At 39.6% G+C, this 20,991-nt stretch overlaps 1 protein-coding gene across 3 annotated transcripts in view; it reads right to left on the bottom strand.

The window, feature by feature from the left end:
* apaf1 (apoptotic peptidase activating factor 1) overlaps positions 1-20,991 on the bottom strand; it is a 27,865-nt gene extending 6,874 nt beyond the window's left edge. The window contains exons 1-27 of one of the 3 annotated variants that reach the window (XM_082167779.1): positions 20,826-20,991; positions 16,122-16,342; positions 15,850-16,039; positions 15,566-15,763; positions 14,879-15,068; positions 14,650-14,762; positions 14,213-14,344; positions 13,704-13,942; positions 13,367-13,534; positions 13,151-13,282; positions 12,929-13,042; positions 12,599-12,783; positions 12,358-12,484; positions 12,159-12,284; positions 11,832-11,972; positions 10,685-10,810; positions 10,270-10,422; positions 9,820-9,948; positions 8,840-8,965; positions 8,614-8,733; positions 8,394-8,519; positions 7,382-7,498; positions 6,329-6,451; positions 5,301-5,429; positions 4,143-4,268; positions 3,231-3,356; positions 2,009-2,155 (exon numbers count right to left, since the gene is read on the bottom strand). In XM_082167779.1, the coding sequence (XP_082023905.1) occupies positions 2,009-2,155; positions 3,231-3,356; positions 4,143-4,268; positions 5,301-5,429; positions 6,329-6,451; positions 7,382-7,498; positions 8,394-8,519; positions 8,614-8,733; positions 8,840-8,965; positions 9,820-9,948; positions 10,270-10,422; positions 10,685-10,810; positions 11,832-11,972; positions 12,159-12,284; positions 12,358-12,484; positions 12,599-12,783; positions 12,929-13,042; positions 13,151-13,282; positions 13,367-13,534; positions 13,704-13,942; positions 14,213-14,344; positions 14,650-14,762; positions 14,879-15,068; positions 15,566-15,763; positions 15,850-16,039; positions 16,122-16,259 (3,741 nt within the window). In that variant the 5' untranslated portion in view covers positions 16,260-16,342; positions 20,826-20,991. Of the gene's footprint in view, positions 1-2,008; positions 2,156-3,230; positions 3,357-4,142; positions 4,269-5,300; positions 5,430-6,328; positions 6,452-7,381; positions 7,499-8,393; positions 8,520-8,613; positions 8,734-8,839; positions 8,966-9,819; positions 9,949-10,269; positions 10,423-10,684; positions 10,811-11,831; positions 11,973-12,158; positions 12,285-12,357; positions 12,485-12,598; positions 12,784-12,928; positions 13,043-13,150; positions 13,283-13,366; positions 13,535-13,703; positions 13,943-14,212; positions 14,345-14,649; positions 14,763-14,878; positions 15,069-15,565; positions 15,764-15,849; positions 16,040-16,121; positions 16,343-20,526; positions 20,784-20,825 lie in introns of those variants that run through there. The other 2 variants (XM_082167780.1, XM_082167781.1) reach the window with 2 other exon arrangements.

The following is a 20,991-nucleotide window of genomic DNA, read 5'->3' as shown; positions in this document are numbered from 1 at the left end:
TCAGAGTAAAAAGACGAATGTGTTTGACAACCCAGTCTGCAGGAAGTGCCAATCGACAGCAAGTCATTTTTGTACACTTTTGTAGTTAGTTACAAACTCTCTCCACATCCCTACGCACATTTTTTGCAGTGATTCATTAGACAAAAAAAAAGTTAGATTTGGTTTATATTAATTTATTTTACATTGCTAAAGATATTGCAATTTACTTATGAAATATTTTGGATTGTCGATAATCATATAAATCTGATATTGTGACAACGTTAGTTTCAATCACTGGGGCATCAGAAAGTCAATTTTAAAAACTTTCAAATATCATTAAATAACTCATTGCTGTAGTTTTAGGCAGTTTCGCTGAACTGCAACAGTGAAAAAACATTTATGAGTATGCACCAATACTGTTAACACCTCACTCACTTTACTGTGAGTTGTGTTTTAAAAACCATTACTTAAGCCTCTGTGCGTTTTACCCACCGCAAGAAATAATTGGCCTGCTGTCATCCAAAACAATGTCATGTTTTTGTACTCGGATGGACTGAACTGCAAACGTGTCAAAGAACAAGCGTTGCTGACAGCCCGATACAAATAGACGTCACCGACAAACTACGGAAGGCGCGCATCAAAAGATCTAGATGCGGCTGAGAGGCAGATCACCTCAAAGTGAATGCAGAGAGCTCGGGCATGGCGAGATGTACAAGACTCTTCCTGCTGCCTGAGTGACAAGCCAAACCCAGAGTTTAACAGAGCAAACCATGTCACTACATCACTATTTTTACATTTTTTATTTCGGTCATTTTATTTACACAATGGGTGACAGAGGAGAAGATTGGACTGGATTTGAACTTGCACCACTGCATGAGCAACCCAACTATAAAATAAAAGCAAATTATAAAATATGTAAGGGAAATAAGTCCAGGGATCATTTACACAAGTAGACTTAATTGACCAAAAACAATCCATTCCAATGAAAAACAGACTTCACTCAACATCCTCTCGGATAGATAAATTCTAAAATCAGAACAAGTGCATCTCCAGCAGGAAGTGCAGCGTGACGCGTCACATCTCACACACCTCCTTCGTTCGTGTGGTCGTAACAGATTTACAGCAGGTTTGGTTGGGTCTGATGAAGAGGTTTGGCTTGGGATGTGGAACCGACGCATGCGATGATTAATTTATCATTTGATATTACAGACAGCGGGATCCTGAGTGAGAGGACAGCCGGTGATCAATCAGAGCTTATTATCGGGTCTCCGACGGACCCGTCGCTCACGCGCTCGAGCAGAGGGTCAGCCTGATGCAGACGCATTTGATAAACTGACGGATTGATGTGAGATGAAGCATCATTACGCCAGTCACACTTACACAATGTACAGACAACTCAGAGTATATTAATTAAGTCGTCGCAATGTGTGATGGATAATGGGTGACATAGTTGATGGAAGTTAGTCTCGCTCTGTTCCTGGCATAATGTGCCTCTGTGACATGAGCGATTGGACAAGTGTCTGCCTGATAATACAGATGAAATGGTGATGACATCACAAAACAAACTAGAGAGAATGGAGAGACTTTCTCCTGTTAGGCAAGGCTGCACTTTAAAAGTTACAAATAAAACATTTGCGGATGTTTGCTATATCTCAAAGAATGCAGGCCAGTCAAGTATTACTTTTGCTCAAATAATAATAATGACTGCATTTTGGGCCAGAATAAAGATTTAATTCAACATGGCAAGGTTTCAGACCAATTCAAAGGTTTACCTTGTAAACTCAGACTGTTCTTTTAGGAATCACGCTACAGTGGATTCACTTTGGTTCGTAATTGTTTAGTGAATCGAAACTGGTTCTTTTCAAATGAAAAATTTGACTGGCTGGCTTTTACCCAGCCCTAAACAATAACCCCACATGCAGCTAAGATTGAATTAAGCCAATTAAAAAAACTAAAACAAATCATGGTGCCTAATGAACCCAGAATTGTTTGCTTGTAAACCGCAATTGCATCTATATAATGTGTGTACCTTGACGTATCCGCCAGTAGAGACAAGTACTGCATCATCAGGGGAGAAGTGCAGGTCGGTCACCCATCCACCGTGGAAAGAGTCCATGGAGTCCTTAGTGTCCCGGGAACAGATCTTCAGGAGAGCTCCATCCAGCGTGCTCCACAGCTTAAATACACATAAAACCATACAACATTAATGTTACACAAAATCAATACAAATTCATATGATATTGCACAATATAAAGTAGATCCACAGAGTGTTTTTTTTTATAATGCATCAGTGTTTCTTGTACGAATTTGATCAGAAATCACTTGAGAAAATAAAACATGCCAAATGCAAATATATCCATTCTAAAGCCTGATTTACAGACATTACACTGTGATGTGCACGTTTTGCACTTGTGTTTCTCAGTGGCAGTAAACAGCGTTAAATAATAGAAATGTGAGCTTTGAAAAACAGCACCACAGGCCATGAATTATAACATCACACGTTTCTCACTCTCTCTATTTGTGGTTCTCTCCCTTTCCCCATTTTCCCTTTTCTCTCTGCAAGCAGCATCTTTAATTGATGAGGTAGAACTTTCCTTTACACTTCTGAGCACTGGGGCCCCCCATCTCAGAGAGAGACAGATCGGCAGAAGTGACAAGCAGGGGATGCTGAGTTTTGAGAATTGAGCTATCGAAACGTATTTGTCCATATGTCTCTTATTTTAATATCTGTATTCATTCAAACCTCTCCATTTGCTCTCAACATGGCCATAATATCCACACATTCAGAGTTTCAAAATTCACCATAATTGACAACCTTTGCCAAGAAAATTTCTTTACAACCATATTTAGGTGATTCTTCAATTAGGGAAATGTTTGTGTTTTTGAGCATGTTTAGAGAATAATTGAGTTACTACAAAAACATTTTACTTATATGGAAATGAGAAGTGAGGGGAGCACAACTATCAGGAACACACACACTGATTCAGATCTTTGTAAAAAGTCTTCAAATTACTGTGAGTAAATTTACTAGGATTTACTACCAAACTAGTTAAATGAGAAGAATTTAGAAAGCGTCAATTTCTTTAGAAATTCAAACTTAAAATGTAAAAGTTAGTCTAACCTGAACTCCAAAAAATTATAAGTAACACATTATACCAAAATCCTTTTGAAATCTGATCAAGGCCCCTGATCAGATCTGAATACCTTTAACACAGATGAAAGACTTTCAAGTAGTTTAAGACTTTATTCACCCTTATTTCTCCGTTGTCGTCGCCCGTTGCAAGTCGCTTGTTGTCCCAAGAAAATCTGCAGCTACGGACGCAGTCCTTGTGTCCCTTCAGCAAAAACGTCATCTCCCATGAGGCGCTGCTCCACACCTTAGGGAACAAAACCATTTTACTGCATAAACTGACTAGGAGTAAAACTGAACACCGTCTGTCACACTGCTATTGTGTTGTGTAAAAATGTGAAGTGATCTAATCTCATTGAGCGATCACTTTGTGAGAAGGTTAATAAATCTAATAATAAATGGGATGGGAATGCCACAAGGGTGAGCAAATATCAATTTTCATTTTTGGCTAAACTGCTGCTTGAAATATTTGTTGTCCCATCTCTAATTTTAGTCAGAGTTTGTCATTGAGGCGGGTCCATTTGGCGTGAATGATTTTTCTGATCAGCACTCCAAATTCACATTGCCATCCTCTCCCTCTCTGGTCATGAGAAGGTCTGGCAGACAGACGTGAACATGGCGTCTCATTAGAAAGCTCTTCTGGTAGAGGCGGCGTCACACAGATTGAGAGAACTTGATCATCACGCTCTCAGGCGAGCAGGCTGGACTCTGACCTCCGATACCACAAACAGAAGACGCTACGCCTTTGTACCGCACTCACGCAGAGTTAATTAGCAAGTATTTGGCATCGTTACCGCGAGCACCCTGGGCTCTGTAAAGAGACTCCAGATAGTCACCTAGCCCTGTCCTTACACCGTACCAACACAGACACGCAACTAGAGTAAACATACTAGCGGTGGAACAGGAGCAGGTGTTTGCACAGTCAGAGCCCGGGAACTAGACAGAGGCAGGTGAAGCTCTGACACTTTAAGGTAAAGAATATCTTGTCCCGTGACATTGATCTGATTATGCATTCGAGCCCCTTTTCACTGACCTTAGCAGTCCTGTCAGCCGAGGTTGTGGCAAAGAGCCATCCGTCAGAAGACACGTCACATGACAGGACAGCACCCTTATGACACTCAAGGTCTTGCTGCATCTGCCCTCTGTTCAAATCCCAGACCTGCAACAAAGAAAGACAACTTTTGCTGAAAATGCCAAGAGATACTTTCCATGACCCGTGATTTGATTACATGGATTATAGTTTAAGTTAATTAAAAAATAAAACCATCCATTCAAGAAACATAGCATGAAAGGTTGCTAGTTTTAAACATTTCTGTATTTCCACCTTAAAATAGTGACACTGTCCCACCTCAGAGGATTATATCCATCAGCTGCAAATCATGCAATATTCAAACAATAGTAAAAGAAAAAGGATTCAAAAGGAATGGAATTAGATTTTTTAACCAAAATTATCTACTGCTAGAAATTTAGACAATTACAAAAAAAGAACAGAAAATAGAAAAGCTCATAATTTACTTATGAGTCATACGAGTTAAGCACCTCTTTTCATGGAACAATTGTTGAAAAAAGGCCATGTCATTTAAAGTCACCATGAAATCAAAACTGACAATTCTTATTTTTTAATGGAACACTGCACTGTTTATTATGAAATATTTCTATTTACATTAAAGTTCACATCGTGAATTTTAAAAATGTAATTAAAATAGCTTCCACTCACATTGGCAACATCTTTGCTTTAAAAATAAAATAAAGAGATGTTGGAAAGTCAGTTTTCACATCACAGTAGAGAAGACAAGACAATTATAACTTCTGTTTAATGCCCACTTTAAGCACTTCAGGTCCAATTTTGAACCCTATTTGTGAAAAGTGGCAGGAAGTTGTGGACCATGTAAACTATTTTTTTTCCACAGAGGCCTTGACTACAACTGGGGTGAACTGTAAACGCCTACTTCCATTGAGATCTTGAAGCAGTTCACAAGCATTTAACCGCATGCATCACCTAATTATTATGGTTGACTGCTTTCAGTCCATTATTTGGCCTTGATAACCATGGTTCTTACTAAAAGCGACAGTCAACAGAAACGAGCTAAATGAGGCCTTCACGTCATCCTTCACACTCTGCATGTGCTTAAATGCAATTCAGAAAAAGAAGAGAATTGATTGCAGTATAGAAGGTAGAGGTTGCAAATACCTTAACAGTGCCGTCAAACGACCAGGAGAATAGATGAGGAGAGGAAGAGGAGTTTATAAGGTGGAACTTCCTGACTGGCTCCTTATGACCCTCCAACAGCAGACACTCACCTGTCCTCCACTTCCACACCTGCAGACAGGCAAATGTTCAAACTTTCATCCTACTACAAATGTCCTAAAGGTCTTAATGGTTGTCTATCTGTTCTTACAGAATTTTAACAGGCATGCAGCTGTTCACAACCATCAATTACTAAAGTTATTCCCCTCACACTTCCTCTCCTTGTCATCAACACAATGAATCAATGAGCCCTATAATAACCCACTGCCTAAAACTTCTCAAACTAACAGAACAGCTGCAGCAGGAGTTTGTGGGCATGTGGCGCAATTACTAAATTGCACCTGCAAATCAGAGTTGTCATTCAACCGTCCTTACAGCCAGAAAATTATGCAAATAAAAAGGTTATTCAAAAAAAGTGCAACATCCGAACTCACACATAAAGAAATGTCTCTGTCCACACTGAAACTTTGCATAAGATGAAGGGAAAAACAAAAACATTTCATATAAGCAGGTGTTTGAATATGTTGAAGAAAAAACAAACAAAAAAAACAGATTAAAATAACCACTAATTTATTCTCTAAAAGACAATTCTTCGCATTTGACCATGGCCCTGTCCCAAATGGAACCCTAGGCCCTTGTGGTCCTCCTCAAGAGTCCACACTTTCATGAGGTAAAGCCACTTTGACTGTTAGGTAGAAGTCTGCTGTGAAGCTCGCTTCAGCGTCACTATTGGTTGCAAAGGGGACACTCGCGAGCACCCTTTTGAAACCTAAAATGGCAAACAGGACACCCTACTGCTTGTGGACTTACAATGGCCACGGCATGTCTGTTAAGTCCACAAGACCACAAGTGTGCATTGAAGTGTGCCATTTGGCACACTGAAGGTCTATGATGTTGTATGTGTGGTTTAGTTATTTGGAGTATTTTCCTCCCATGATCTCAATTATGAGAAACAGCAGCAAGTGAATTACCCGGACAGTAGCATCTTCTGAGGATGTGATGAGGGTTTCACCGTCGTCAGTGAACTGACAGTGGTGAACAGTCCTAGTGTGACCTGAGAGCTTCACCGTTTTTCCAGATGGAACCTCAAACACCTTCAGAGAATGTAAAACAAATTAAATTAGCAGAGCATAATAAACCAAATTGCAATTGCATTTGTGATTACTTGTGCTCAATTACGCATCGTTCAAATGTTTATTAACTACAACTGAAATTTAGGAAAACTTAAATTATAGCAAAGTTCAGAAAAATTAAAACGTACACTTGGAAAAAAAACACATATGATGAGATGACAAAAATAGCTAAAGAGGAGAGTGACGTTGATATGACAAAAATCCTTAAATCTAAGGAGAGAAATTAAATCAGAGGGAGAATTAAGGCTTTTTGGTAAGGAAAGCATTATGTAAAAGACTACAGCTAGTTGCATTGATCTCAAGATAATATTTAAATATATAAACCACTAATGACAAATCAATCTCAAACATTTGGAGTTAATCTAATACATCCAAGCGATTCATAAGAGCACACTTGAAAGTGGGTTATTTCTCCCCTCTCTGTCAGGCATTCAAGACCAATAGACTGACTATCGGCCCTCTCTGCTGCCTCTAAAGCTTCAACAAAAAAAACATAAAACTGCCTGGGGCTACGGGAGCACGGGCTGTTTTTGAGGGAAAAATGTGGTATTTGTGTTTGCAGGCTGATGTTCTGGTCTTATGCGAGCGTCACCAGGACCAAATACTGCGAAAAAGCAGATTCAGAAGTCATGGATGAATGTGTACATAACACACATGAGGTCACATGATCCTTCAGAAATTATTCTAATATCCTGATTTGGTGCTCAAGAAACAATTCAATGTCAATTTAACACTATCAATGTTTTTTTTTAAATTGTTAAAATAAAACGTTTTTTTTCTTTTTGGTGGAAACTTAACCATTCAGGATTTCTTTTAAATAATCGCTGAATAAAAATGTCAAATGTGAACTGCCTATAATATATTTCACACATACACTTCCACTCACCATACCTGCACTGTACCTGTCTCTAGCCCTAGTGCCAGCACAAAATCACGCTGTAAGTTCAGCAGCTGCAAGGTTCTCCATCCAACGTTCTTCAGAAACTGTCTAACTTTCACTCTTCCTGTCTGCGCACACAAACACAGTTCTCATCTTTCTACTACAACTCAACTTTTCTGGAATTTCATTGATGCCATGCTTTCCTTGGGACCTGCAAGAAATGCACCATTACAGACTAACTGCATTCAACACTACAATTGCTTTAGTTGTGAGTAGTTAGTACGCTTGCAATGTTTTGCTCAGTAGCCATTTGGCGCCCTCTGATGTTTCATAATGGTACCAGCATTACTGCAGAGATGAAGTGAAACATTTTTTCGAAAGAAAGTACAGAAGTCAACAACTATAAACATTAGAATGACAAAAGTTAGTTTAAATACATAGAAATGACTTAAATACATTTAAATAAAAATAAAGTTTTTGTAATGACCTGTGGTAAACAGCTTCATTTGTATTGAACCTGGAACATTAAAGTTTTATGCATTTTACATTCATTTAACTGCTTTTCTCTGTTAAACAACACTAACAATGAGGCCGATATGGAGTGGAGGGATCTAAATGGTTGTTTGGCAGTAAAGGGGTGTAATAAATCTGAGAGGATGGTGAACACACTTTCATTCCATCAGTTAGCCATTACCTCTGGGCTTCCCCTTTGTCCCAAACATATCAAGTCACATCCATTACACTATAGCACACACAGGAGGACAACACTCGCCTCCAGAATGACGACATTCAGTAGAGACAGAGGGGAATGGTTTGGGAAAGGAAGGGCGAGAGATTAGAGGGCTGAGTGCAGTTGACAGCCACGGTAAATCACTGCCGGAGGCGAGTCAAAACACCCAAGCATCTTGAAGGCTATTTTTACCCAGAGTGCCTTGCATGCCCAGAGACTCCCATTCAAAACGAGCATAATATTAGGATGAGACAACTGGCGATGAAGATACCCCACAGGTGAGCTTGCAGTACCTGTACAGATCCATCCTCAGTTCCCAGTGACACAAAAGCAGCATTTCTGCTGATACAAGTACAGCGAATCCTGGACGGCAACTCTTCACTCTCGAACAGAATGGCGCCTGTGGATGCAGTCTGTACCTGAAGTTTCACAATGCAACATCACGTGTCATATAAAATGCAATCAAACAAAAAACAGCTGTAAGCTAACAATAGACGCTCTGGTGGACAGTACCTGTAATCGGTTTCTGCTGTCGGCTGCCACTATTGTAACGTCGCTCAGGGAGAAGAGAACATCAGTGTCCCGCTTCAGAGCCACAGCAGAGGTGGTGTGAACCCGGTCTGTCTCCCACAGCTAGACAAGTGTTAACAATTGTGATAACAGGTCAATACTGTTCAGAGAATAACTGCAAAAACTAAAAATCACACTACAGGAAGAGAGGGACCAATCGCTAGCTTACTCTGATGGTCTGATCATCAGAAGAGGACAGCAGCAGTGAGCCGTCGGGTGAAAACTGGACACAATGAACCCAGCTCAGGTGCCCGTTGCATTCGGCTTTCTTTTTACTGGTCTCAAAGTTCCACAGCTGAAAAACAACAGTCCTTAGTACCACAGTGGGTCTTTACATCATTAGCCAGGCTTACTTGACTTATTCCATGCTTTACATTGTTCATTCTCATTTAATTATTCTGGGTAGTCCAGTTGAGATTTCACACGGTACATGTTCATTCTCATTTAATTATTCTGGGTAGTCCAGTTGAGATTTCACACGGTACATTTGTAAACATTCTCTTTGCACATGTATGAGGCTAATAACATTGGACGAGGGTAGCACACGACAAGCATGTAACCTCTTAACTGCTTGTCCTGTGAACATCATGTAAATCTGCTCTGGTTGTTAAATCTTATAAAACACTACAGTTCAAAAGTTTGGGGTCAGTTAAGAGTAATTAATACTTTTATTCAGAAAGGATACATTAAATGATCAAAAGTGGCAGTCAAGACATTTGTGACAAGATAAATGCTGTTCCTTTTAACTATTTGAAAGAATCTAAAAAAAAAAAAGGTTTCCACAAAAATAGTATTTCTTCAACTTCAAAAAAAACGTTTATGAAATGTCACCAAATCAGCATATTAGAATATTTCTGAAATATCATGTGACACTAAAGAACTGGCTGCTAAAATAAATTACATTTGAAGTGTATATATTAAAATAGAAAAATAAATAAATAAACCCGAACTTTTGAACAGTGTACTATAAAGATATATCAATACTCATTTTGAAATTGCTTTCCTTAGGAAATTCGTATGATATTTAGGAGCAACAGCAGAGAGGATGATTTAAGTGATTAATTAAGAGCATATTAACATTTTGGACAGTTGGTCACAAAAACCTATTGTATTGGGGGGGGGGCATTTTAGCGCTGTGGTGTGGCGTACCTCTACAGTGTAATGAGAGAGAGCGACGGCCAGCAGGCTGCTGTTGGGACATGCGTGGCAATACTGAATTGTGCTCAGACGACTCGTCTTCATTTCCAGCAGCATGTCTGATGTCTTTACGTCAAACACCTACATGCATACAACACAGACAATATACAGTTAAAGCAAATCATGAGCACAAGAGAAGCAGAAGCAAAATCACCCACACAGTACATTCATCTTTTCTGACAGCCTGAGTACTGAAAGAGCAAGTTAAGTTTTATTAAAGCTTTAGCTTTAATTTGTGCATTAAAGAAGATTATTCATAGGATTTTTCCTATGATCATTTTAATTAGTTTGTGTGATAGGCGTGAATCAGGCTTCAAAAATCAAGCTGTTACAGGCACCAAATCAAAAATATTGAGTGGCAGTGCCAACTCCTTTCACAACACCACTCGCAAAATCACTTACAAACACAGCGTTCCTGGCAGCACAAATGATCTGTGAGCCGTCAGCTGACCAAGTGCTGCATTTCACAATGGCTTTTACTTCATCGTCACTCTCTGGGAAAAAACTGTTGACATCGATTGATTTCCACTCGTTCGCAGACGACACCTCAAACAGCTGCCGGATAACAAAAGACAAAAGTGCAAGAAATGCATCATCAAGATGATCCAGCAGTTTGAGCCTTTCGAATTAAGGTGAATTTAAATATAGAAAAGAGAACATCTAATTGTGGATTGTTTTTACTTACAATAAAATATATTTAAAAAAATTTTTTTTTTTTTTAACTACAAAAATTACAAATGAAAGCAAGCTTATATAAGCAAGCAAATAACAAAATAAAAACTAGGCGGTAGGCAAACCAGTTTTGAAATGGCCTCACCTTCAAGGTGCCGTCACTGGATGAAGTGGCGAGGTAAGCGTCATTAGGGGAGAAGCAGCAGTGATTGACTGGTTCCATGTGTCCAAACATCGTGTTTTGAGAGGTCAGCTTGTTGGGGTTCCATAGCTGCAGCAAAGATGGAGACGGAAAAAAAGGAAAGCAGTGTAAAAAGGAAGGACACACGGATTCAGGAATAAATGGATAATGCGTGTTTGGTGTAGGGGTCTTGAACACTGTCAAGGTTTATGGAACAGGACCGCTAATATAAGAGAAAAACAGGAACTGTCTTGAGTTCAACACATCTGCAGTTACATTCTCTAAATCTTATTTCAGGGTGTTTCTTTCGCGCCTCATGCAGAGATATTCCACGAAATGCCCCTTTTGTGTTCACGCCTTCACTGGTTGGGGGGGTGCTCTCATTACGTTTTTGACACCCGTGCGATCACTCTGTTTTCGCACCCTCAAATGAATACAGCTAAACTGCAGACTCCTGCTGTTACACTCCTACAGATCTCCCACAATTCTGTGAACATTTCACAAGCTGTAAAAATTACACGGCTGCCCCGTTCCCCTCCTCTGCTGTTCCGAGTGAGCATCCTACCAGCTGTCACTCGCATTACTCATGTTCACCAAATCTGACTCTAAATGTGGAAAGAGGAAATGAATGGAGCAGAAAAAGTGCAGATAAGGATTTAATTATCAAACACTTTGGAGCAAGACTAACACACACCCGCTATGCACCCGTGACTTGAGGCGATTTTATTAGATTATTTATATTATTATACATAGACTCGTGAACTCATTGTTTAAGAGGAGTCCTTGGAGGGGTTACTGAACTGACTCAATGACCCAATCATGTCAGACTCTAAAAGGAATAAGATTAGTGTTACAAGCGCTTAAGGTTCATTAGAATTACTGACAATATTCATAAAATTACTGACAATATTCATAAAATGTAGTCAAGAGTTTCACACTCACAAAGGTTTAGCAATAAATGAGACGTAAAAAACACTAGTAAAATTATTTTAAAAAACAATTCTAAAATGTAAAAGTAAATTATTCTACAAATGAATTAATTTATTTATTTCTAAACTACAAAAAATTCTAAAGACTGCATTCAAAAGTAAAAATTCTAAAAGCATCTGACCTTGGTGTTGGTGAATTTGTCGTTTGAGCAGGTGGCCAGCAGGACACGTCGGCCTGTGTTGGTGAACTGGCAGTGGTTTATCTGTTCCTCATGTTCCTCCCCAAACACTTTAATAAGAATGCCTCGCTCAACATTCCACAACTACAACACACAAAACACTTCTCATTTTTGAACAATGTACACACAGCACTTTGTATAAGAAACCATATGGAGGTTTGGATTGGAACATGAGGTTGAATATTAAAAGAATCATTCTGGAGCCAACTGTTGCCCTACAAAAAGATATTGACCCACAAATAAAATTGGCACGGAGACAAACACACTGACCTTAACCTTCCTGTCACTGGAGCAGGTTGCTATTTGACGGTCATCGGGGGAGAAGGCACAGCACAGAACTTCTTCGTCATGAGCCTGAAGCTCCAGGAGTTTCTCTCCAGAGGTCGTTTTAAACACCTAATGAGGACAAATAGGCAAATATTTTGCCAGTCACATAAAACACAGTGTCAGGACACAAATAGATATTTACCCGCAACGTCTTGCTGGCCCCACAAGAGGCAATTTTACTCCCATCTTTGGAGAAGCAAGCATAGTAGACGGACCCCTGGTGAGGATGCATGACCAGCCGGGACAAACTGTCCCGATTATTTTTGTTCCTAAAGTGTCAAATCACACTTTAAATCAAAATCTCATTTACTACACACTTTAAATCAAAATCTCATTTACTACACGAAAGGCACTGTATGAGGCAGTCTGAGAGGGACACATACAACCAGTCCAGATAGAGCTGCCCTCTGCTGGCCCGTCTCTGCGCTTGCATCAAGGCCTGCCTGTAAACCTCGGAGCACGCGGGCTGAGACAGAGCCAACTGCACTACGTCAGGAAACGGCCTCTGTTCCAGCTGATGTCCGTTCAGAGAGAGGAACTCCTGAAACTGCAGTCTCACCTCACTATTCTGTGTGGAAAACATTACAGGCCTATTTATACAAATCATTTGCATTCTATGGCCATTTTTTCTTTCCAATAAAAATGTGAATCATTACTGATCGTGATGTAAAATTGAGGAACATCAGCAAATCTAACTTAAACTGTATAAATACCTCTTTGTCTAGAATTTCACCATATTCTACATAGTCGTTGATGAGATGAGCAGATCCCATAATCTGAGCTTTTTCTTTGACCCAGTCCAAGGAAAACATCAGTGAATAAAGCTCCTAAAAAAAGAAAGGAGAATTTAATGTTAATAATGGAAGGTAATCATTAGAAGATCCAACATAAACTCCAGAGGGGAAGTGTTAGTGTAGGTCATACTGTAGCATTACCTTAGACAGTCCTGCTTTAGCCATGTGGTACGGGAGGAAGTGGTACCAGTACGAACATTCTTTATCTCCAGATCTGGGTGGGCTTTCATTATAGAACTGCTGGTACTGACGGACCATCTTTTTATGTAGTTCCTACAGGAGAAATTAATTCAGACCATGTTCTTTGGTATTCTCATTTAAAAAAAATAAAAAATAAAAAGATGCAATATAACTCACAGCAATTTGATCACGATTCTGTTCAGTGAGAAAGTCCAGCTGCAGATCGTGAAGGTAATAGAGATACGGTCGCTGGTTACAGTCCCGAAACAGCAGTGATTTATTCACAAATTCCTGTAGGACATCCTCCACCTCCTCCAACTCAAGACCCCACAGCACCGACAGAACCTGCATGACAGAAAACAACAAATAAAACCAAAATAAACTTTGAATACAGACTAATTCACAAAAAAAGTTATTTAAATTTCCATTCTAATGCTATCACGCTTGTAAGTATGATAACCATAAATTAGGAATAAAAATAAGCGACAATGAAACATGAGATTTTCTGTCTAACCTTAGCAGGCACTTTGATGTCTTTCTGCATGATGCTCAGGTCTCTGTATAGATTTTGGTGTTCAGGCTCCAGAACCTGCAGGCTGGCGTCCATGGCCTGGTCCAGAGCTTCATAGTCATAGGACGATGACTTACGGATCCGCTTGAATTGCTTCCTCTGCAGCAGCCGAAGGTAATAGCTCCAGCGGTCAGGGAACTCCCTCAACAGAGCTCCAATCAGAGAAACCACCAAAGGAGAACCTAAAGGAAGGAAAACATTTACAACAGTCCGAGGTTTAAAGTACTTCAGTGTTAGTACTTTAATTCTATGGTACACAGTGGTAATGAAGTACTATTACTCAATTGTTATTCAAAGGAGATGATTTATCAAGTCATTCAATTTGTAATTTTATTAAAATTAGACAAGTGATTTCAGAAACATCATGATGTGAACATGACACTGCGATCATAAGGTGAGGAAGAGGACAATGAGCGGGTGATCACATTTAGCATAAAAAAAGCGAGTTGTACCTTTACATTCGCTCACAATGCTGCGGGCCTGGTCTGGAAGTTTCTGTGGTTTCCCATTGACATACAAAGCAAGAATTTCCAGGGCTTTATCCTCATCTAGACCGTTTTCAACGGGCACTTCAGACCTTGTACCTTCACAAAAAACAAAGCACATAGAAACAGGATGAAACCTAATGAATTCTGCAAGATAACAGCAATAATACAGAAAAAAGAACATTTCTCTCATAACCTCATCTGAAAATAGCTTATCTCCAAGGCCAGAGTTAATGTAATTAATGTAATTTCATTTATTGCAGGATTTGCCTAGGATTCAAAACTAAGACGCAAGCAGGCACAATATCCACCAAGTCACTTACAAAACTAGACTTTTTAGGAATAGCCTCTCACTGTGTCAATCAATACAATGCAAACTGGACACACTAAAATTAACTACTCACCGCTTACAGAGTCAGTCAGACCTCGGTTGCGTGTGGTCAGAAGAACTCGGCACTGAATATCAAAGGACCTGAGAGCAGAGCTGTCCCAGACATCGTCCAGAATCAGCAGGGACCTGATGGATGTACATAAGAGGAATTAGTTGATGTCAAAGGAAAGGCAAGCATTTTTTTAAATAAAATTTTTATTTTGAAGTGTTATAGTAAGAGAGACCTTGAGTCCAGCACTCACCTGGGGAATCTGCGGAGTATTAGGAACCGCAGGCGCTCTTTGGCCTCCTCCACAGAGCAGGGTGGTCGATGACTGGCTTCTGAACTTTGACCCTGCTCCAATCGGAAACATAGAGACTGCATCCTTACTAGCAGGTCTGCCCGCTCACATTGGCCAACAGAAAGCCAGTGAATACCATCTGGAAAACACTCTAAAGAAGAGAAAAATACATAAAATATGGCCACGTTTAGCCCTGTGGGCTTTTAGAAAATAAACTCAAAAACATACTTTCACTCTAAATAGCTTATTTTTAATTGATTCATTCATCCACTTATTTTCAAACAAATACAGGGTCTCATTCACTAGCATGCGTATGCAAAAATATAAAGTTAAAGAGTAAGAAAAGCTGCGTTCTAGCTTCAGCTGTGAGGTTTCTCTGAATAACAGGATATATCTAAATAAGATATAGCACACGTGTACAGACTAATGAGAGGTCTGTAATCTGGATCTGTATAAAATATATTTTTTGTGTTTGAACTGGTGAGAATGGCACATTTGACACTGGGGCAAGAGCACGTCTACAAACAGTGGCAATTTTGACGAGTGATGAAAGGATGCAAGGAAAGCGTGTGCTGAAAGCCCTTATATGGAGATGTTTATGCATGTTTTATGCAAATGACATTCTAAATACATAAGTTAACTTATTACCCTTAATGAGGGCATGGTCTCGAACAGCCTCAGCAGCCATCACAGACTTCCCTGAGCCCGCCATGCCAAAAACTGTAACCCAGCCTGGTGTCTTCTGCAGCTGGTACAGCTTCTGCCGGATCAGGTTCAGCAGAGTGGGACGGCTCACGAACACCACGGGTCTCTGAGGCACCCCACCGTCACTCAGAATCGCCTGGACTACAACAAAAGCAAAAACTCTTGTATCTCATACTTGCCTACTTCAAAGACAAGTTCATATATGTCCAAGTGGCTAAAGTGGTTACCAGAAGGAGACACTCCATCAGCAAAGCTCCTCTCTCCCTCGGGGCTGAGCAGAGGCAGGTCACTGTGAAGGAGGTTGGCTAGATCTCCGTAACTCTCTCTGATCAGTGCATTGTATAAGGAGATGTATGCCCTGTTGTCTTTCCTCAACAGCACCTCGAGCAGGGCTGCGGCCTGCTCTCTTCTATTGACCTGAGAAAGCAGAAATAAGGAAACTTGACTTGAATTCCCTCTTTATAGAAGTAAAACAGCATGTTTGAACACCACAACAGACCTTGTTAAGCACCATCGCTTCTTCTTCATTCGTCAAGACGCCATCGCTGACCATGTGGTCCATCAAGTAGGAGGCTTTGATGTCCTGCTCCAGAGTGGCTTTGGAGCGCAGCAGACAGCTGCGAGCACGTTCCTCCATCTCCACATAAGCTGCGGCGCTCTTCTGAACAACACTGCAGTTGGTTGAGTGTTACTTAGCGCAACACGGCACTCCGCATCAAACTAAGTGGGAGAGAGAGTACAAATTAGGCATTTTATTTACTCAAACAAGGGCCATATTACAGACAATCAAAACACCATCTGATCTGTTTAGTTACCATGGTGATTGCTGTTAGAATCTTTAAGTTATTGCATTTTTGAGATCCTAATTTAAGGCCTGTTCACACCAAGGACAATAACTAGAACTTCAAAGTTGTAATGACCGTTACAATTCTATCAGAATAGGGAAGTCCACGCCACAACTACATTCACTGCCCACTTTGTTGGGTACACCTTGTTGGTACCGGGTTGGACCACCTTTTACCTTCAGAAATGCCTTAATTCTTAGTAGCATTGATTCAACAAGGTGCATTTCTCAGAGATTTTGGACCATACTGACATGACAGCATCACACATTTGTTGCAGATTTGTCGGCTGCACATCCATGATGTGAATCTCCCGTTCCACCACATCCCAAAGGTTCTCTATTGGATTGAGATCTGGTGACTGTGGAGGCCATTTGAGTAAAGTGAACTTGTCATGTTCAAGAAACCAGTTTGAGATGATTTGAGCTTTATGATATGGCATATTACCCTGATGGAAGTAGCTACCAGAAAATTGGTACACTGTGGTCATAAAGGGAAGGACATGGTCAGCATCAATACACAGGTAGGCTGTGGAGTTTAAACAATGCTCAATTGTTACTAAGGGGCCCAAAAAGTGCCAAGAAAATATCCCACACACCATTCCTCCACCAGGACCAGCCTGAACTGTTGGATGGAGCCATGCTTTCATGTTGTTTACACCAAAATCTGCCGCTACTATCTTAATGTCACAGCAAAAATTGAGACTCATCATACCAGGCAATCTTCTATTGTGTCATTTTAGTGAGCCCATGCGAATTGCAGCCTTTTTTCAATCTACTATTGTGCAATTTTGGTGAGCCCGTGCGACTTTTAGCGTCAGTTTCCTGTTCTTAGTTGACAGGAGTGGCACCCGTATGTCTTCTGCTGCTGTAGCTTATCTACCTCAAGGTTCGACGTGTTGTGCGCTCAGAGATGCTTTTCTACACACCTCAGTTGTAACAAGTGGTTATTTGAGTGACTGTTGCCTTTCTATCAGCTCGAACCAGTCTGGCCATTCTCCTCTGACCTCTGGCTTCAACAAGGCATTTTCACCCACAAAACTGCTGCTTACTGGATACTTTCTCTTTTTCAGACCATTCTCTGTAAACCCTAAAGATGGCTGTGTGTGAAAATCAGCAGTTTTTGAAATATTCCAGCTTCTCTGGTACCAACAAACATGCCATGTTCAAAGTCACTTAAATCAACTTTTTCCCCCAATTCTGAGGCTCAGTTTGAACTTCAGCAGATTGTCTTGACCGTGTCTACATGCATCAAGATGCTGCTCTGTGATTGGCTGATTAGATCTGAGTGAACAAGTAGTTGAACAGGGGCATGTTCAAGTTCAAAACGGTGCGCAACGTTTTGCTACGGTTTCCGGGTTGAACGTCATGTTTCCTGGAAACGGCGTGCAACGGGGTTTGAGATACGTTTTCTCTTGTTTGGTGGGTGTGTCAGAACTGCAGTCCAATCAGCAGCAACATGTATATAAAACACGGGGTATTAAAGTGAACTCGCACAATGGGTTCAAGGAAAGTAATTTACAAATGTGTTCGATGCAGCTCGGTATACGCAACAACTGAGGATATTAGAAGACATGTTTGTCGTAAGTTTTATTGTAAAAATATAGGATATCAACATAATGATGTAGTTGTTTATATTTTTAGCTTCATTGCAAGTGTATGACATTTGGTATAGAAATAAACAATGGTAATTAAGTGCTTTTCCTAAAAATGAGAAAGAAAATACAGGGTATTAAAACAGTATGACCTACAAATAAAGTCAGTATGTGAGGCTAAATAGATGTGTTTTAGTCTGAATTAGGTAAGATGTGTGCTTCCATTTCAGTTTCAGCAATCCCTTCACTCGATTGGGATGTTCTCTTTTGTTCTGGGCGGCAAGTGCAGTAACTGTAACATCGAGCATATTTTGTAGTATTAAACACATATTTATACCGACTTCATCAGGCTCAGAAAATTCTTCACAAAGAACACAAAGAATGAGCCTTCTCAGCTGCCATAGTTGCAACTCTTGCGTCATCAGAACAGTGTGTTCAACGCATCACCGTTTCTGTTTAAAAAACGTTGTGCAACGTTTTGCCGGGGCTGAACGCAGCCCTGGTGTAGCTATTAAAGTGACTGGTAAGTGTATAACAATAACACACGGTTTTATCAAGGAACGATACTTTCAGAAGGATTTACAGTGGTAGAACAGAATAAACAATGTTTTTGCGTGGAAATATTATGGATTAATTTATCAATATAGATCTGTTTATTTATATAGTTCCTGTTGTGAACAGGCCTTTAGAATGGGAAGTATAAAGTCGTGTCCATTTGGAAATGGACATTTCAGGGAAAACCTGCTCCCTAAAAATGTTTAAAAGCTATAAAGGAATAGTTCCAATACTGGCTTCTGACTGGTCAGCACAAAATCCACTAAATAGTGAGTTATATTTCTGCATAGCAACACTTAAAGGGATAGTTCACTTTGAAATTAAATTTTGGTATGTTTTAGCTTACCTCAAGGGCATCCAAGATGTAGGTGTCTTTTATTCCGCAGTAGTTTCAATTTTGATATTTTTAGGTCAAACCGTTCTTGTCTGTCAGTCATATAATGCAGGTCTACGGTCATTATCTCAAAACACAAGCACAGAGTCCAAATTAAAACAATTCCCCATCGTAAGTACACATTAATGGCCTAAGACACAAAACGAGCGGTTTGTGTGAGAAAACGAACAGTATTTATATCGTTTTTACCTCTTGAACACAGCCATGTCGAAGTGATCTGAGGGCCGCTCGTTTCGTGTCTTAGGCCATCAATGTGTACTTACGATGGGGAATTGTTTAATTTGGACGATGGGGAATTGTTTTATTTTGGACGATGGGGAATTGTTTTAATTTGGACTCTGTGCATGCTCTTTGAGACAGTGACCATCGACCTGCATTATATGACTGACAGACAAGAACAGTTTGACCTAAAAATATCAAAATTGAAACTACTGCGGAAAAAAAGACACCTACATCTTGGATGCCCTTGAGGTAAACTAAAACATACCAAAATTTAATTTCAAAGTGAACTATCCCTTTAACATTTAATACACTTAAAGGGATAGTGCATCAAATTAAATTTTACCTTCAAGTTGTTCCAAACCTGTATGTGTTTTTCTTCTGTTGAACACAAAAGATGATTATTGAAGAATTTTGGTAATCAGACAGTTGACAGCACCCACTGACTTCCATAGTAGGAAAAAATAAATACTTGGAAGTCAATGAGTGCAGTCAACTCTCTGGTTTCCAACATTGTTTTAAATATTATATTTTGTGTTTAACAGAAGAAACTCATACAGGTTTGGAACAACATGAGGTTGAGTAAATGAAAATTTAAATTTTGGGGTGAACTATCCCTTTAAATGACAGCATCTGCACCATAATAACTGCTTAGCTCGCTAATTATGTTGTGTAGCAACGTTCAATTAAGCCAAGCATTATTCTCCTAGCGGAAGAATGGCAAAAGGATGAATTTGCTTAATCATAACAAAAATAACAACAATTATTAATAATAATAATAATAATAATAATAATACCCTTCATAAATAGCTGTTATACTTATAGTAACAGCTGAATCATAACCGACTGGTGAACGCTTATTGTTCTAAAGCAACGTTGAATTAAGCCTGGCATTAGGCCTATATCTTCTATCGGAAGGATGCCAAACGAATAAATTTGCTTAATAAACTAACTCTTATTAACAACACAAATTACCCTAAATATTTTAACTGCTTTATATCAAATATGGGACTTGGTAATGGCAACTACAAATGCCAAGCAGGATAGTGTCTAACAACTGCCTTTAAACCCCTATAAACAAACTTTTTTTAACCTGGTAGTGCATGACAGCTAGGCCTTATCAAAGTTATGAATCTGATAACAGGTCAAAATATAACGAACAACATGAGAAGAATACACTAAACAAGTATTATAAAGTAAACCAAAACTAAGACTTCTTTAACATACCGAGACAATACAAATACAGGTGTGTTTTACAGTCTATGGTGTGGACATACTGTTAGGAAATACTCGTACTTACTGTCATGTCACTGAATAAGAAGCAAAGACGGTCTGTCTCTCACGGTACAAATATTGAATGTAGTGAATAATTAATGTTAACAAAGGCGTGCGACCAGAAAACGTAATATATTACTTCAGAGCCTATTAGTTGAGAACCTATAGGACGCTCAGTAAGAATTAAATGTGTTCGATATGCTAAATGTATAGACTCAGGTGTGGCTCATCAGCCCATAGAAGTGATTATTAACTGACTTCCGATCAGTTAGTTAAGACAGGGAGAAAATCTAAATTAATTTTAAAAGACATGCATATACTTACAGATACTGTGCTCCGCGGAGAAATAATGGGACATGACAGAATATTTCCTGCTACACTGAGACCAGTGACGTTCAGTGAGACATTCCAAAGAAATCCAGTTTAAAAAAAACATTCCAATTGTCCGTCCCTGAAATGTGCGCTTCCTGCTTTTTGACACAAACAACTT

The sequence above is a fragment of the Leuciscus leuciscus genome, assembly GCF_965113295.1.
Source record: "Leuciscus leuciscus genome assembly, chromosome: 4".
NCBI classification, from domain to species: Eukaryota; Metazoa; Chordata; class Actinopteri; order Cypriniformes; family Leuciscidae; genus Leuciscus; species Leuciscus leuciscus.
This window is presented reverse-complemented; position numbering and strand designations above follow the sequence as displayed.